The sequence below is a fragment of the Triticum dicoccoides genome, chromosome 4A (assembly GCF_002162155.2).
Source record: "Triticum dicoccoides isolate Atlit2015 ecotype Zavitan chromosome 4A, WEW_v2.0, whole genome shotgun sequence".
NCBI classification, from domain to species: domain Eukaryota; kingdom Viridiplantae; phylum Streptophyta; class Magnoliopsida; order Poales; family Poaceae; genus Triticum; species Triticum dicoccoides.
In genome coordinates, this window is record NC_041386.1 from 50,208,122 (window position 1) to 50,226,848 (window position 18,727).

At 47.3% G+C, this 18,727-nt stretch overlaps 1 protein-coding gene across 1 annotated transcript in view; it reads right to left on the reverse strand.

The window, feature by feature from the left end:
- Window positions 1–215: 215 nt before the first annotated feature.
- LOC119283406 (protein mono-ADP-ribosyltransferase PARP4-like) overlaps window positions 216–18,727 on the reverse strand; it is a 110,643-nt gene continuing 92,131 nt past the window's right edge. Inside the window, exons 2-4 of the mRNA XM_037562966.1 lie at window positions 1,355–1,811; window positions 1,186–1,257; window positions 216–302 (exon numbers count right to left, since the gene is read on the reverse strand). Coding sequence (XP_037418863.1) covers window positions 216–302; window positions 1,186–1,257; window positions 1,355–1,811 — 616 coding nt within the window. The remainder of the gene's footprint in view (window positions 303–1,185; window positions 1,258–1,354; window positions 1,812–18,727) is intronic.

Consider the following 18,727-nt stretch of genomic DNA (forward strand, 5'->3'; position numbering starts at 1 on the left):
ATAACTACGCAACAGTAACTTCCTAGAGCAAGCAATGTAAAAAGATGTGAATCTCAAATCTATAGCAGCTGTAGTGGTTCAATATAGTTCATGAAATATAATTTAAAGGAGAGAAGACTGCCTTTATATGATTTTGGTTACTAGTAATTGTCAGTACGATTGCATTAGTGTGTCAAGACGCCAAACAATTTATGCTGTCGTGTCAACAATTTATGCTACAAGCCAACAATATATAAGCCCGTGCCAGTGCTGCTGCTCCGCCGCTCTGCTCCTTGTGCTGCCGCCAGAGCTCCCCCGATGGCCTGGAAGAAGAATACTGTTAACTAAATATTGTTGCACTGAGTATTGATCATAGTGTTAACTGACTATTGATCCCTAGTGTTGACTGGATCTGCATCTAAACTGAATATTGATCCTAGAAATTGCTTGCACATAATCCTTGGAGATTTATACTGGATTAATACATTTGTTTTAGTATAGTGGAGTCCTTAAACAAGCAATGATATTTTATCAGTGTTGAACAAGCAACTCCAGTATAAACTTGAACAAGCAATGGTATTTGTCAATGCTGGAGATACAGTCAAAACTGTAATCACAAAGAATGATTGAGTGCATTGGAGATACAGTCAAACATTTGTTCTTGAACAAGCAATGATACTTCTGTAATTGAGTAACAAAGCTTGCAATTTCATTAATAATTCGACAGGAGGAAATTTCAGTAAGGAATTCACAGGGAAAATTTCAATAACAGCTAGCATAAGTGTACAATAAAAACACTCGAGCAAAACAAACACTCGAGCAAATAAAAACAAGATGTTTGATCTTGCTAAAGAAAACAGATACGCAGAGGAACCAGGAAATACAGTAAAGAGGCTGCTGCCATAGCCTGAAGCTCTGAAACTGTTTGAGACATGAGATTCAGCATGCATGTCGACAGTACAGCCAACACTGGGTAGGCCGACGCATTCTCCCCTCTCTCTCTCTCAAATGTCCCAATCAAATGTCCACCAAGATGGGAGGGAGAAATGGATCCGCCTCTCATCTCCAATGATGGACCCCCTTCATCATCTAGACCTCTACCAAATCCGCCCGAGTCCCACGGCTTATGGAATACGGATCGAAGAGCTCGAGCGAGGTAATTGGAGCGGAGCAGGGGAAAAGGGAAGGGAAGGGAGGGAGCGTTACCTTGCCGCGCGTCGCCAGTCGGTCTCGCCTCACCGCCGTGGGGAGCGAGGCAGTAGAGGGAGGCAGTCCTGTCTGAATAAATCAGGGGAGGAGGTGTGAGATGTGAGATCAAGAAAGGAGGGATTGGAAGAAGAAGAAACCCATAACAGAGGTGATTCGGATTCGTTACCAAGATCTTCACTCCACAGAGGCGACGAGAGTCGGCGAGGTAGAGGCGGAGGAATGGCTCGTAGACGCCATGTACCACGGAGGCGGAGGAAGGGCCCCGCCGCTCCGCCCCTAACTCCTCCTTCATCTGCCGCTGCGTGGGCGTGGTTGTAGAGGACGGCGGTGGCAGATCTGGGCACCGCCTAAGCAGCTTGGGAAGGGGAGAGGGTGGGGGCGGCAGCGGTGCACCGACGCTAGAGAGCCCGGGGTTGGAGAAGAGGAGGCCCGCGGCGGCGGGGTTGGGGGAGAGGAGTTGGTCCACGGCGAGGCTTGGGTTGGGTTCGGCCCCGCGGCGGAAGCCGGCGAGCGAGGCCTCAGGAACGGGGTGGGTCGGCGGGCAGAGGAAGAGCGGTGGTGGCGCGCGGGCCCGGGCGGCGGGATCATCTTGAGGTAGGTGGCAGCGGCGGCGAAGGGTGGATCTGAATCGGGGGAGAGGAGTCCGACGGAGGAGTGGAGTTAGGGTTTGGTCTGCGGCTGGGTGGGTGGATGGATGGATGGTTGGATGTGTGCCATGTCATCAATCCATGGCACAAACATCTCCACCAATGATAATTAAGCTTATGCAAATGCGTTTTTTTCTTTTTGTTTCATTTTTTTGTTTTCTCTATGTGATGAACCTATCAAATAGTAGTTACAAAATTGGACCACAGCAATTTTCGAACATATTTGACTGTATTTATGTACAGTTGACCAAATGGTTTCCTCTTTAAAGTATTCCGTCCACCTCTCGTCCATTTTTCGAGTGTCGAAAATGAGTTTTTTTGTGAAGAACCTAGCAAATATTTGTTGCAAATTTGAACCAAATCAATTTTCAAAAATGTTGTGCACAAGGGTGCATAGTGGAATGGAAAACAATGTTTCCTAAGGAAGTTTTCATTTCCTTTGGACGAAAAAAAACATTTTTCAGTTTTTGAGTGCCCAAAATGAGATTTTTTTGTGAAGAACCTACCAAATAAATTTTTTCAAATTGGACCAAATAAATTTTATAAAATATTAGGCCATATTTAATTCACAATTTCCCAAATGGTTGGGTGTCAAAAGTTTTGATCCACCTTTGGTGAAAAAGACAAATTTCTGCCGATTCAGTAGGAAGCGGGTCAAATTTGAACTGCAGCTACCTCATAGTTTGCTATTTATTTTTTTCAAAAATCATTTCTATGTACAAAAGTATCTATTTAATCAGAGAAACACCAAAAAATTCCAACATTCAACCACTAGCTATGAATGGTCATGCCCGCCATTTTGACCGCATTTTGAAATGGGCATAAAAAATTCAAAAAAATCAAAAAATTGGAAAACCTTCGCATTGTGTCATTATATATGAACAAGTTGCCAGGAAAAATAATAAACTTGTAATACGGAAATTATTTTTAAAAAGTGTTCTCAGAAATGAGCTATCAAGCATGAAGATTCATGGCTTTCAAGCCAAATGATCAATCTTATAGCCACATTCATGGCATGGTTTGTTCAAATGATCTCATATTGTGCACAAGGGTGCATCTTGGAATTTCAAACAGTGTTTCCTAAGGGATTTTTCATTTTCTTTGCATGGAAAATTCATTTTCCATTTTCCGAGTGCCCAAATTGAGTTCTTTTTGTGAAGGACCTACCATATATTTGTTGCAAAATTGGACCAAATCATTTTTCTAAAATACTAGGCCATATTTGATTCACAATTGACCAAATGGTTGGGTGTCAAAAGTTTTGATCCACCTCTGGTGAAAAAGACAAATTCCCGCTAATTCAGTAGGAAGCGGGTCAAATTTGAACTGCAGCTGCCTCATAGTTTGCTCTTTATTTTTTCCAAAAATCATTTCTAGGTACATAAGTATCTATTTAATCAGAGAAACACCAAAAAAATTGCAAGATTCAACCACTAGCTAGGAACGGTCATGCCCGCCATTTTGTCCGCATTTTGAAACGGGCATAAAAAATTCAAAAAAATCAAAAAATTGGGAAACCTTCACATTTTGTCATTATATGTGATCAAGTTTCCAGGAAAAATAATAAACTTGTAATAAGACAAGTATTTTAAAAAGGTGTTGTCAGAAATGAGCTATCACGCGTGAAGATTCAGGGTTTTCAAGCCAAATGATCAATCTTATGGCCACATTCATGGCATAGTTTGTTCAAATGATCTCATATTGTGCACAAGGGTGCTTCTTGGAATTCCAAACAATGTTGCCTAAGGGAGTTTTCATTTTCTTTGCATGGAAAATTCATTTTCCATTTTCCGAGTGCCCAAATTGAGTTCTTTTTGTGAAGGACCATATATTGGTTGCAAAATTGGACCAAATCAATTTTCTAAAATACTAGGCCATATTTAATGCACAATTGACAAAATGGTTGGGTGTCAAAAGTTTTGATCCACCTCTGGTTAAAAAGACAAAAACCCCGTTGATTCAGGAGCAAGCGGGTCAAATTTGAACTACAGTTGCCTTATTGTTTGTTTTTTATTTTTTTTCAAATATCATTTCTAGTTACATAAGTATCTATTTAAGCATAAATACATGGTTTGGTGGTGATACATCGAGGTTTGGGTGGTGGCCCAAGGCCCCAACTCCAAAGCGCGTGAACTCGCATGCCTGGTGCGTGGTCACCGCGTGACCTTGGCATTGACATGCGTTCTGGGAGGCCTAGGCATGTCTAGTGGGTTGGGCACTCCCCAGGTAGGTGCTAGGAAGAAAATTACAACAGAAAAATCTCACGAGGAGACCGACCTATGCTCAAAGATGAATTAGCAGCCAAGTGTTTGATTTGCAGTACGGGAAATGCACATGGCCAATGGGCGTGAGTTTTGGCTGAAGATGATCATCTACTAAGAAGAATGTCTTCACAAATTTTCGGATCAAAAGGAGGATCCTAGGTGGTACTAGCTTTGCAAAGTACCACACTGGATAGAAATATGAATGTTGAAGTTGGGCTCAAAATAATGAATGGATTGAGCCGAAATTTGGTGGAGGATGGTTATTTGGGCATTGGAAAGCACCGTAGAAAATTAACACCATTTGGACATGCCAAAGTGGTACTTCCTTCACAATGCTCTTCTATGGACAGAAACTTGGGAAGACTAGTGAGAGAAATTGGATGAATGAAATGAGCTCAAATTTGGTGTAGGTAAGTTACATAGGTATGGTCATGCGCTGGTAGATTTTCAGATCATTTGGGTAAGCCTAGCTAGTACTTACTTCACAAAGCTTCTCTCGAGGTAGAAACTTTGGAAATTTCCTGAGAAAGATTTACTAGGAAAATGGAGTTGAATATTATCATGTGGCAATGATTTGGGTATGGAAGAGTGCCCAAAGAGTTTGAGGGTAATAGGAGGGGTCTAGATAACACTTGCTTTGCAACGTGCCAATCTTGCCATAAAATATAAATTGAACCTGGGCTCACATAGATGATTTGACTGAGCTGCAATTTGGAGGAGGGTGATAATTTGGGCATATGAAGGAACTGTATAAATTTCATGTCATTTGGATATATAAAAAAGGTACTTCCTTCACAATGCTTCTAGGTGGACAAAAACTTTGGAAATTTGCCGAGGAAGATGTGCTAGGCAAATGGAGCTGAATTTTGTCATGCGGCAATTATTTGGATAGGAAAGAGTGATGTCGGGGAAACTGATCCACGAACACCTATGGGGCCGGCGGACCGGGCCCCTTTCGGTTCGGCGGGGGCCGGAGATCACACGAAGAGCAGATCGAGGCGAAGCACACGAGCAGTTTACCCAGCTTCGGAGCTCTCCAGAGAGATAACACTCCTACTGCTGCTTGTCTGGTTCTATTATGTTCTTGCTTGCGAGAGCTAAGTGTTTTCTAGCTCACGAATGAATCGAACCTTTCCTAGGTTGCGCATGGGCCTCCTTTTATATGCTCAAGGGGTCACCGACAGGTGGCAACGCAGAGAAGGGTACAAATGTAAAAAGGTAGGGTGGTTGGTACAGTTACTTGTACAGTGCACCCTACCTAACCCTGACGGCAGGGGACAAGGGCATTAAATGTCCGTCTGGGTTGCCCAAACAGTGCAGAAAAGGACCGTTAGGGGCGCCACCGTTCGCCACGATGGCGATCTTGTCAGCTTCGCATGCCACTGCGCACTGCTGGCTGCACAGCCTCCCGCCACGCGCGCCTGGAGAGGCCCCCAGAGCGACACGTTGGTGGATGCGCTGGAGCGTGGGCACAGAGTGGCCGCCTGCCGCGGCAAGCGCCTTGCCGCTGTTGTTATCTTGTCGGGTCCGGAAGCTTGTCGCTCACCGGGCCTCGAGGTACCTTGGTTGGTCTTCCCGGCAAGCTCCTCTTGCCGGGGCCTTGTTGCCTTGCCGGAGCGCGTGGCGCGTCACGGCAAGTTCCTTGGAGTGCCTTGGTTGGCCTTCCCGGCAAGCTCCTCTTGCCGGGGCCTTGTCTCCTGAGCTTAAATACTTTGTTCTTGAATGGCCCCAAGGGAACCATGGAGGATCTTGGCGTTCGCCCGGCAAGCCTTGCCGCGGGGTGCTGCAACTGCCCGTGCACAAGTTCGGGGTACTAGGGTACCCCTATTCTAGTACACCGACAGGAGCCCCCGGGCCTGGGCCAGACACGGTGCCGAGCGCTGTTGGGCCAGGCCCAAGACAGGGCACGGGCACACGCGGACTGGGCCACGCCGAATCTCGCTCCGTATCCACCGCGCTCTCCCCTAACGGCATGCGTTGAATGCGGCATCGTGGGAGAGATCGTGGGTGGTTCTTTATTCGGAAGGGCGAAACATCCGCCCCGTCCCTCTTTATAAGCAGAGGAAACAGGGGCAGTTCGTTCCCCCTTGCTGGTTGCTACTACTCCATCTTCACGAACCTCCGCTGCTCCCCCCTTCTTCTCGAAGCCGAGAGAGGAGCGCTCCGCCCCCCATTGCCATCAGCATCACCAACACCGTCGACCTCCCCCACCACCTCCGCCATGGCTCCGAAAGCCGACAAGGGAAAGGGCGTGAAGTCGGCCGAGGCGCAGCGGCTCGCGGCGCTGCGGAAGGAGCGGGCGATCTTCTCCCCCCAGCTCGGCGTGCAGGAGCTGAGGGAGTACTTCTACCTCTTTTGGGCGACAGAGACGCGGGCGCATCCGCGCACGAGGGTACTCCCAGCCGCTGCTTCGGAACTGGCTCCAAACGGGTACCCATTCTTCGCGTTGTTCTTCTATTGCGGGCTCTGCCCGCCTTTCTGCTGTTGGGCGCGCATGAGTGCTTTTTCCTTTGTTGATATCTTGCTTGTTGATTTGTGTAGGAGCAGAGCAGCCACATCAGGAGCGCCCAGAAGCTGGTCCCGAAGTGCCATCTGCTTCGACTACGCCGCCAAGGAAGGGGTTCCCGGTAAGGGAGCGCTCTCCGGCAAGGGAGAACTCTCCGGCAAGGGGCAGCACCGTCGATCCTGCAGCGGCCGAGACCGCAACTGCAGATCTTGGCACAGGTAATTCATTTGTCCAAAAACTTTCCCTTGGGTTCTTCTTCTTCTGATTTTCTTCTCTTGGATTTTTGATTGATTTTTCTCCCTTCTTCGTTCTTCAGACCCATCTGCGGCTGAGCCAATGGAGACAGAGGGCACCGGCAAGGAAGGGACCGGTGCTGATGAGGCCGCCGGCGAGGAGGCCGCCAAGGCTGCCGCCGCAGAAGCCGGCGAGGGGTCGGGCGATCGCACTGACGACCCTAAGGCCGCAGGAGCGCCAGGCGCTGCACCGACCGCCGATCCTTCTGCCGCTGCTGCGGGGCCGGGCTCCAAGGAGCCCCAGCCCGGTGCCTACTTGAAGGCCGGCGACGATATCTTCATCAAGCTACCCTGGGCGTCGAGCTCCAGGGCGCCGGTCGAGGGGGAAACTTTTGATGGGGAGGTGCTCGCCTCTGCTGGCCTGTCGTTGGTCGACGCGCCCAGCAGCAGCAGTGGCGAGCCTGAGGAGGAGCAGCTGCTGCGGAAGCTGCTGTCACTCTACCGCGCCCGGCAAGCCAAGCTGGCTTCCCGGGAAGCGCTTGTCGCGAAGGCGGGAGTTAACATGGAGAAGCGCGCGGAGGAGCTCCGGGGCCACAATCAAGAAGTTCTCCGGTCCCTGGCACAGGAGCGGGAGCGACTCGACGAGGAGCGCACGGCCTTCCTTCTCGAGAAGGCCGAGGCTAAGGAGGAACAAAGGCTGGCCGCCGAGAAGCAGTCCGCGCGAGAAGGAGAATTGGTGCAGCAGAAGGCCAACCTCGATAGCTACGAGGAGGAGCTCACCGAGCGCGAGCAAGCACTTGGCGGGGCGCTCAAGTCGGCAAAGGACGCTGCCGCAATCGCAGAGGATGCCAAAAGAGCTGGAGGAGAAGGTGGCGCAGCTGGAGGCCAACATCGGGAAGAGCGGCGAGGAGCTTGCCGCGCTCAAGCGTGAGCGGGAGAAGGATGCTGCCGCCCACAGTGAGCTGCAAGGTCTTCTCTCTGAGAGGGGCAAGGAGCTTAGCGCCGCCAAGGATTTCAATGCGGTCCTGGAGTTGAAGCTGGCCACGTTGATGCAGACGCTGGAGGCCGCCAAGGAGCGGGAGAAGACCTTGTCGGAGAAGGTCAAAGCTGACAAGGCGCTGCTAGAGAGCATCGCAGTTACCCAGAACTCGTTCAGAGACACTGTGGAGCACTGGACCGAGGGTCTGGTGAATATTGCCGCAGTCATCAGCGAGGAGCTGGCGCAGCTGGGGATGGAGGACTTTGGGTATCCTTCCGACGAGAATCTCCAACCCAGCGCCAAGCTCAGCCTATTCTTCAAGGGCGTGGCGACGGCGCTCCAGCGGCTCCGGGAGAGGATCCCAAAGCAGCTGGCCGACGAGTCGCGCAAAATCTGCTCCGGGGTTCTCCAGAAGGTGCTGATGAAGGTGGCCTTCCGCAATCCAGGCCTCAGCTTCACCAACATCCTCAAGTCCTTGCCGCCAGACGCCGATCGGGACGCACTCAAGTCCCTTGTTGCACCCATTGTGGACAAGGTGAGCGAGATCAAGAGGGTTGAAGGCGACCGCGTAGACTAGGCCGCCCATTTCTTCTTCTCCTTTGTCGCTGCTAATCATGTTATGAAAACAGTCTGTTAGAGCAGCGACAAGTTATCTTGTAATATAACTTTATTTCTGTTATCAATTGCTATGTTATTTCCTCTACTAGATTCCTTCCTTTGTATGTTTTTACCCTACGCTTCTAGGGAACTTGTCGGCGCAGGCACCCGAGCCGCGAGCGCTGAGTGTGGAACTTCAGCAGCCTGCTGGCGGCGCTGCTTCCGACAAGAAACCTTGTCGCGACTAGATGCAGCACACTTAAGTTGTTGAGCGGACTCGAAACAAAGTAAGGGCGCAACTAACCACGAGTTGGTTCCTCCACGCACAGGTTTTCCATACAAAGCAAGGTCGTTCGAGGAAAATAACTCAAAAATTTAAGAACTGATTGCCCAAACTTTGGCAACTTAGCTTTTCTGTCGTTTGCTTCCCGGCAAGGCAAAACTTTGCTTGAACAACACCTGGTCCATACCACAATCTTCACCTTCCCCCCGGCAAACTTGTGTGCGAGGGAACAAAGGAGAAGAAGAAATGGGCGGCCTAGTCTACGCGGTCGCCCTCAACCCTCTTGATCTCGCTCACCTTGTCCATAATGGGTGTGACAAGGGCCTTGAGTGTGTCCCGATCGGCGTCTGGCGGCAAGGACTTGAGGACGTTGGTGAAGCTGAGGCCTGGATTGCGGAAGGCCACCTTCATCAGCACCTTCTGGAGAACCCCAGTGCAGATTTTGCGCGACTCGTCGGCCAGCTGCTTTGGGATCCTCTCCCGGAGCCGCTGGAGTGCCGTCGCCACGCCCTTGAAGAACAGGCTGAGCTTGGCGCTGGGTTGGAGATCCTCGTCGGAGGGATACCCAAAGTGCGTCGGGGAAAAAATGATTCGCCTCCCTGACTGCTGGGACCCACCAGCTACATCTTCGCAGGCAAGGAAGTGCCTGACAGTCGGGACCCACCTGGTTGAAGCGTACATAGCGTTGTCATTCTGGTCACGAACGTGTACGTACATATATATTGGTGCATATAGAGGCGCGCACGTGTCGTAGTAGAGGCACGTACGTGTCGTAGTATTGGCGTGCACGTAGCATGTACACGTACGTACAATGGCCAGGGTGCAAGAAAGAAAATACGACCACGTATGTGTATATACGGGCGAGGCCTCGAACGCCTACTCGCGCATATGTACGGCAGGGCTCGTGTACATGGCTGGGTCGGAACAGAGAAACAACGTCGTCGTCGTGTTCATGGGGCGGCAACAGAATGCATCGTGTTCATGGGGAGGCAACGAAATGCTCGTGTTCATGGGGAGGCAATGGAATGCGTTGTGTTCATAGGGAGGCAATGGAACGCCTGGGAGCCAACCGGCTGGGTCGGAACGAAATGCGTGGTCGTGTTCACCAGGAGGGCTTGGACGGAACAGGCGATGGAAACGAGGCCTGGCGTACCGCACAACGGAGGAAACGGCCCTGTGTTTGACCGACCACGTTCGAAACGGGATCCTGTTCATCGGGAGGGGTCTGGCGTACCGCAAAACGGACGAAACGGAACTCCTACGGTTGAAACGGGGGTCCTGTTGATCGGGAGGGGTGTGGCGTACCGCAAAACAGGATTCCATGGGATATTGTTCATCTCCACCGTCGACCTCCTCCAGCCTCCACGGGCTACCGTCGACCTCCTCCAGCCTCCTAGGGCTCCTGTTCATCCAACCTCCACCGCGCGCTACTCCACTGGCTACTGTTCAACCACCCCTCCATGGGCACCCCTCCACCATCTACTATTCATCCAGCCCTCCACACCACGGGGTCCTGTTCAACCACCCCTCCATGGGCACCCCTCCATCGTCTACTATTCATCCAGCCCTCCACCACACCATGGGGTCCTGTTCATCTAGAGGCAACGCCACCGCTCACTATTCATCCAAACCCCCCCACAACGCTCATTGTTCATCCCAGAGGCAGCATCGATCGGCTTCAGTTAGCAGCAGTAGCGAAGGAATCGCTCGATCGGGTTCAGTTAACATCCATCGATCGATCGCTCGGGTTCTGTAACGCGTAGCCTGCAGTGCAATCGCTCGGGTTCAGTTAGAGTCCAACGCCTCGCTCGGGTTCAGTTAGAGCCAACGCCTCGCACACACGCGCGTACGTGTACGAGAGAAACACGCATCGCTCGGCCCCCGACCTCCCACCGTAAGCGGGAACTCCCCGAAATTTTCCTCCCCCTCGCTTCTACCATAGTTTTTTCCGTCATGGACGGCCCAAAGAATGTCATGCAGCCGCGTCTCCGGCCCGCCCAGGACGAAAAGCCCATTTTCTGTCATGATTTTTTGTCATAGAAGTAGGAACCCACCACATATATGATGATATCGGGTTTTGTCACAATTATCGTCATAGAAGTGTCATATGTATGACAGAAAAAAAAATTCATTCGGCCCAAAATGTCACGGATGTGTCTTTTTTTGTAGTGAAGGCAATCAATAAATAAATCATGCTCCGACTTCATCACATAACGGTTCACCATACGTGCATGCTACGGGAATCACAAACTTCAACACAAGTATTTCTCAAATTCACAACTACTCAACTAGCATAACTCTAATATCACCATCTCCATATCTCAAAACAATTATCAAGTATTAAACTTCTCTTAGTATTCAATGCACTTATATGAAAGTTTTTATTATGCCTAAAAGCAAATTTCCATGTTGTTCTAAAGGAGTCTCAAAATAATATAAGTGAAGCATGAGAGATCGATTATTTCTATAAAATAAAACCACCACCGTGCTCTAAAACATATAAGTGAAGCACTAGAGCAAAAACTTTATAGCTCAAAAGATATAAGTGAAGCACATAGAGTATTCTAATAAATTCCGATTCATGTGTGTCTCTCTCAAAAGGTGTGTACAACAAGGATGATTGTGCTAAACTAAAAATCAAAGACTCAAATCATACAAGACACTCCAAGCAAAAAACATATCATGTGGTGAATAAAAATATAGCTCCAAGTAAAGTTACCAATGAATGAAGACAAAAGAGGGGATGCCTTCCGGGGCATCCCCAAGATTAGGCTTTTTGGTGTCCTTCGATTTACCTTGGGGTGACTTGGGCATCCGCAAGCTTCGGCTCTTGCCACTCCTTGTTCCATAATCCATCAAATATTTACCCAAAACTTGAAAACTTCACAACACAAAACTTAACAGAAAATCTCGTGAGCTCCGTTAGCGAAAGAAAACAAAACATCACTTCAAGGTACTGTAATTAACTCATTATTTATTTATATTGGTATTAAACCTACTGTATTACAACTTACTCTATGGTTTATAAACTCCATTACTAGCCACAGATTCATCAAAATAAGCAAACAACACATGAAAAACAGAATCTGTCAAAAACAGAACAGTCTGTAGTAATCTGTAACTAACGCACACTTTTGGAACCCCAAAAATTCTAAAATAAATTGCTGGACATGAGGAATTTATCTATTAATCATCTTAAAAAATAATTAACTAAATAGAACTCCAATAAAAAATGGCAGCAATTCTCGTGAGCGCTAAAGTTTCTGTTTTTTACAGCAAGATCAAAAAGGCTTTCCCCAAGTCTTCCCAACGGTTCTACTTGGCACAAACACTAATTAAACACAAAAAACACAACCAAAACATAGGCTAGATAAATTAATTATTGAATAACAGCAAGGAAAAATATTGGGTTATCTCCCAACAAGCGCTTTTCCTTAAAGCCTTATAGCTAGGCATAAGATTTCAACGATGCTCTCATGAAAGACAAGAATTGAAGCACAAAGAGAGCATCATAAAACACATGACAAACACATCTAAGTCTAACATACTTCCTATGCATAGGCATCTTATAGGCAAACAAATTATCAAGGCAAGCAAAAACTAGCATATGCAAGGAAGCGGAAAGAAACAATAGCAATCTCAACATAACGAGAGGTAATTTAGTAACATGAAAATTTCTACCACCATATTTTCCTCTCTCATAATAATTACATGTAGGATCATAGTCAAATTCAAAAATATAGCTATCACAAAACATATTCATCATGGGGCTTAAATAAATTTTCCAAAATAGTGGGTTTAACATTAACTAAAGTTGACACTCTTCCAAAATAGTGGGATTAACATTAACTAAAGTCATGACCTTTCCAAACCCACTTTTATCAAAAACTTCATCAGATTGAACATTCTACAAATATGTGGGATCTAAAGTTGACACTCCTCCAAACCCACTTTCAATATTATTGCAAGCATTATTATCAATCTCATATTCATCATGGGGCTTAAATAAATTTTCAAGATCAAAAGAAGAATCACCCCAATCATGATCATTGCAACAAGTAGTAGACATAGCAAAACTAGCATCCCCAAGCTTAGGGTTTTGCATATTACAAGCACAATTGACTTTAATAGAATTTATACTATCATCATTGCAATCATGCTTTCCACTCAAAGATCCATCATGAATCACTCCATAAAGTATTTCATCACAATTTCCAGATTCATGAATTTGAAGCAAAACTTCATAAAGATAATCTAGTGCACAGAACTCACTAGCAATTGGTTCATCATAATTGGATCTCTCAAAAATATTAGCAAGTGGATGAGGATCCATAGGTCTTAGATTCTCTGTTTAGCAATAAATAAACAACTATTCCAACCAAACGAGCAAACGAGCCAAGTAAGACATCAAAGCAAATGGAAAGACAAACAGAAGAAGGGCGAATAAAACGGCAAGGGTGAAGTGGGGGAGAGGAAAATGAGAGGAAAATGGCAAATAATGTAATGCAAGGGATAAGAGTTTGTGATGGGTACTTGGTATGTCTTGACTTGGCGTAGATCTCCCCGGCAACGGCGCTAGAAATCCTTCTTGCTACCTCTTGAGCACTGCGTTGGTTTTCCCTTGAAGAGGAAAGGGTGATGCAGTAAAGCAGGGAAAGTATTTCCCTCGGTTTTTGATAACCAAGGTATATCAATCCAGTAGGAGACCACGCGCAAGTCACCTTGTACCTACACAAAAAATAAGAACCTCGCAACCAACGCGATAAAGGAGTTGTCAATCCCTTCACGGCCACTTACAAGAGTGAGATCTGATAGAGATATTAATAATAAGATAAATATTTTTGGTATTTTTATGATATAGATTGAAAGTAAAGATTGCAAATAAAATATTTTGGAAACTTGTATGATGGAGAATAGACCCGGGGGCCATAGGTTTCATTAGTGGCTTGTCTCAAGATAGCATAACACTGGTAGAAAAAGGGCCTGTTGTCCCAGTTCGTAAGGGCCTTTTGTCCCGGTTCCTGAACAGTGACTAAAGGGTCGGTACTAATGCCATGTCCCTTTAGTCCCGGTTCAATCCAGAACCGGGACTGATGGGCCTCCACGTGTCCTATGCGCGGAGCCCAGGTAGGAGACCCTTTGGTCCCGGTTGGTGGCACCAACCGGGACCAATAGGCATCCACGCGTCAGCATTTCTGTGGCTGGGGTTTTTGTTTTTTTTTGAAAGGGGGGGGGTTGGGGGTTTTGGGGGATTAATTTAGGTGTTTCATATATTGTGTTAGCTAGCTATAATTAATAGAGAGAAGTGTCCTCTCTTATGTCAGTGCTTGGTCGACGCTACGTACTATACATACGTATAGACAGGACTAGACACGCTAGCTAGCTAGTAAGCAAACGAAGGAAACAGAAGATCGTCATGAACATATATGCATACAGAGAGAAGTGATATCGACCACCTCTCCTTCTCCGAGAGATTGGTCGAACAACAAGTTCTCGTATATCTATCCGACACTACCGGCTACATATATACAATAATTATCTCTTACAAATATAATCATACGGACTCATGGTCCACATAGTATTCTCCGTCTTCAGCGATCACGTGATCAAGAAAGAATGCCGCCAATTCCTCTTGAATTGCTCGCATGCGAGCTGGTGCTAGGAGTTCATCCCACTTCCGAAACATCTAATTTGAAGAAGGGGGTCAATACATACATATATATATATATATATATATATATATATATATATATATGAATGAATGAAACTCAACACAAATGATGGTAATAAAATAAAATTGTGAATGTTGTTATTTACGTACTTCATATTGTTCGTCAGTGTAGCCCCGCTCACAGGTCGTGTGGCGGATGGACTCGCAAACGTAGTATCCACAGAAATCATTCCCTTGTTCCTGCCACAACCACTTTACAAGAAATAGAGGTCAATCAAACTGATAAGCAAGAATGCCAAATCAATAGGAGATGCGCGGAACATGCTACTATAGTACTTACTTTCGGGTGTCTAAATTGCAGCTTCTTCGGGAGTCCTGGAGCTTTTTTGGAGAATTTTTTCCAAACCCTGCCAGACAAAGAAAACAATTACTTGATATATCAGGAAATGAACAAAGTTGCTGATATGGTGGATAATGATTGATTTAACTTACTTCTCGAGCATTTGAGTCATGTCCGCATAGTCCTGGGGATCTTTTCGTCTTGAGTCTAAGACGGTTACTAGTCCCTGATCAAGCTTAATCTCTAGGAGAATATAGTGGTAACTGCACACACATGCATAACTCATCAATTACATTACTATAACCTTGACTAATATATAAGGGAAACCGAATATGCACAAGACAGTAACACTCACTTGAAGTTGTAAGGAAAGAGTATTATATCTTTGTTTTCATTTATTACCAACGATCATAGCAAGTTGGCCTCGGTAGCTGCGGCATGAAATTTAACCTGAGTTGCATCTATGAGATATGTGTTAATGAACCCAATATCACCGACTTGTCTTTTCTTCAATTCGGCGATCTTCAATCAGCATAATATAGTGAGGATGATTATAAATACATGCAATGAAAGAGCTGAGCTATATAGAGAGACTTAATGACAGAAGTAGTACTACTTATAGACAGTAGCAGGTGACCGTTGTTTTATCGAGGGCCAATTGATTGAAAAACTGAAAGAACTCCTCAAATGGAATATGCAACAGTTCAATTCCAACGAGGTCATGCTCCTTTTTAACTTTCAAATACAAAGTACTCCTCCCCCCAGAATCTCTGCAGATTTTCAAGTACCAATCATGCGATCTTCGCATCATTGTTGATAGAGATCTTTCATCTTTGACGAGAGGCTTCCCGTACTCGTATCTTTGTATCTGCACCTCCATGAAATCACAATGTAAATCGTTGGGCAGGTAATTGCCAAGATTGCTATAACCGGGCACCATCCTCGGATCATTAGCGATGTTGTCGCTAGGCACCTTGAGCGGGGGGCACGATTGCTTCGCTTATTCGCCGAGCTGGGCAATTTGTTTCCCAGCTCGTCGTTCTTTCAGCCTTTGATCACTGACAGTACTTCCCGACCGCTCCGCTTCGGCAAATTCCTTTCCAATAATGTGCTCATAGTTTCCTTTCGGTGGAGACTTGGGTGGTTTTGTCAGGGCAGCCAGAGTGCGCTTCGCTTTCACCGGATCTACCTTCTCCTCCGGAGGTGGATGTTTCTTTGCTTTCACCCCTTCAAAGTAGTTCCTCACTTCTTCTCGTGCAATCTCAGTGTTCTCCTCTGGGGTCCTCTCGTATGGTAACTTCTCTAGAGTCTTCAGAGAAGGACCGAATCTATATTTCCTCCCGCCTCTGGCTGTACTACTAGACACCGGCAGAGCAGACAGAGCGGTTGTCTTCTTTAATTGCTTACGATGCGGAGGAGAAGGACTACGACGCACCGGAGCAGCCGGAGCGGCGGCAGGTCTCTTCTGCCCTTGCTGACGAGGCAGAGAAGGAGGAGGCTGGCTGCTTGGGCGCGTCGGCGTAGGCGGAGAAGGAGGCGGAGTGCCGCCATGCGCTGGAGAAGGAGCCGGTTGAGTGCCCTGATCGTCACTCGCCGGAGAAGGAGGCGGTGGAGGAGGCGGGGTGCCCTAACTCGCCGGAGGAGGAGGCGGAGTGCCCTGACTTGTCGGAGGAGGAGGAGGAGGAGGAGGCGGAGGCGTCCTGTTCGGAAGGTTGATGAGCTCCTTCCGCCATAGGCATGGAGTCTTCAGAGCAGACCCCAGCCTATTCTCCCCTTCACCGGTAGGGTGGTCAAGCTGGAGGTCCTCAAATCCCTCCGTTATTTCATCCACCATCACCCTAGCATATCCTTCTGGAATCGGCCGGTAGTGAAAAGTTGCGCCGGGTTCAGTAGGATAAACAGAGCCAACAGCCGCCTTGACCTTCAAATTCATCCATTGCGTCATAAGGTGGCAATTTTGAGACTCCGTGATAGCATCCACGGGATAGCTGGTAGGAGCCGTCAAGGCATGCTCCGGCTGAAGCAGCTCGGTGGAAGCCACGCTGCTTCTCCGCTGAGATGGCGGGGTAGCTTCGGGGGAAGCTTCGGCAGTATGTTTGCTGCGATTTGCTTCTTGTTCCTTTATCGCTTGTACCCTTGCTTGCAGCGCCTGCATTTGGGTCTTCTACAATTTTTTCCTACTCTCCTAGGATTTGTAACCACCGGCGTCCGGAAACCCAACCTTCCACAGAATGGAGCCTGGCGTGCCTCGTGTCCGTCCAGGGTGCTCAGGATTCCCTAGGGCCATTGTGAGCTCGTCGTTCTCTCTATCTGGAAAGAACGTCCCTTGCTGCGCTGCTTCGATATACTGCTGAAGCTTCCTGACTGGTATGTCCATTTGATCGTTCATCCAAATGCACTTCCCTGTTACAGGGTCCAAGGTTCCGCCAGCCCCGAAGAACCAAGTCCGACAACGGTCTGGCTAGTTAATTGTCTCTGGTTCGATCCCTTTATCAACCAGATCATTCTCAGTCTTGGCCCACTTAGGCCGGGCTACGAGGTAGCCACCTGACCCCGTGCGATAGTGATGCTTCTTCTTCGCAGCATTTTGCTTGTTTGTCGCCGTCATCTTCTTACTCTTTTCCGATGTCTTGTGGGCCACAAATGCGGGCCAGTGATCTCTGATCTTCTCATATCTGCCCTTGAATTCTGGTGTCTCTTTATTTTTGACAAACTTATTCAGCTATTTCTTCCACCTCCTGAATAGTGCTGCCATCCTCTTAAGAGCAAAAGACTTGATTAATTGCTCTTTAACTGGCTTCTTTGGATCATCCTCTGGCGGTAGGGTGAAATTTGACTTCAGCTTAATCCAAAGATCATTTTTCTACATATCATTGACATAAGACACCTCAGGGTCTTCTGTAGCCGGCTTTAACCATTGCTGGATGCTGATCGAGATCTTGTCCCTAACCAAAACCCCGCACTAAGCAACAAATGCGCTCTTTGTCCGGAGGGGTTCAATCGGTTGGCCGTCGGGCACGATTGCTATGATCTCAAACTTTTCATCCGAGCTCAACTTTTTCTTTGGGCCTCGTCTCTTTACCGAAGTTGTGCTTGATCCGGAGGGCTAGAAAAAAGAACAAAGACTTAATTAATATGTGTACATACCAAAACAATGAATGCATCAATTAGCTAGTCAGCAGAAGCTTAACTAATATATATACCTGGCCGGACTCGGTTCGGTCACTGAAGACGTCATCATGGTCTCCTTCTTGCACCGGCATTGGGTCACCGGAGCCGTCCTCACGGTCTCCTTCTTGCACCGGCATTAGGTCACCGGAGCCATCATAATCATAGCCAGCTGCTTCCAGACCATCAGTGTCGTTGAGAAACAACGAGACGACGGCATCACTTCCTCGTGCGATTATGTCCGCCAACAACTCTTCTTGTACTTCGTCTCGGGCGGTGTCCATAGTTTCTACAAATATTGACAACATGGCAATTATTATTCAAACATGACAGATGGATATATTAGTGGCAAACGTAGAACTAATATTAATTAGTGGCCTTGACGCTGCTTCTCTAGGGTTTGGGGTGACCTCAACGCTGCTTCTCTAGGGTTTGGGGTGGCCTCGACAACGCTTCAAGGATAAAAAAAGAAGAGGAAGAAGAAGAAGAAAAGAGAAGAAGAAAGAATAGGTTACTCCTCTATTCTTTCTTCTCATCTTTTTTTCTTCTTCTTCCTCCTCTATTCTTTCTTCTCCTCTTTTTTTCTTCTTCTTCCTCTTTTTTTATCGGGAACGAGGGTCGTCGAGGGACACCGAGCGGTAGAGGAAACCCTAAATAGCAAGTATCGTGGGTGTGAGATACATGTGGCCGTCGGTGTCGGACACTACATCCACGTCCCACAAGTGACGTGGGCGTCGTCTTCTCTTTTTTTTCTTCCTCTTCTTCTCTTTTTTTTTTCTTCTTGTTCCTCTTTATTTTATCGGAAACGAGGGTCGTCGAGGGTCAGGGTCGCCGAACGGTAGAGGAAACCC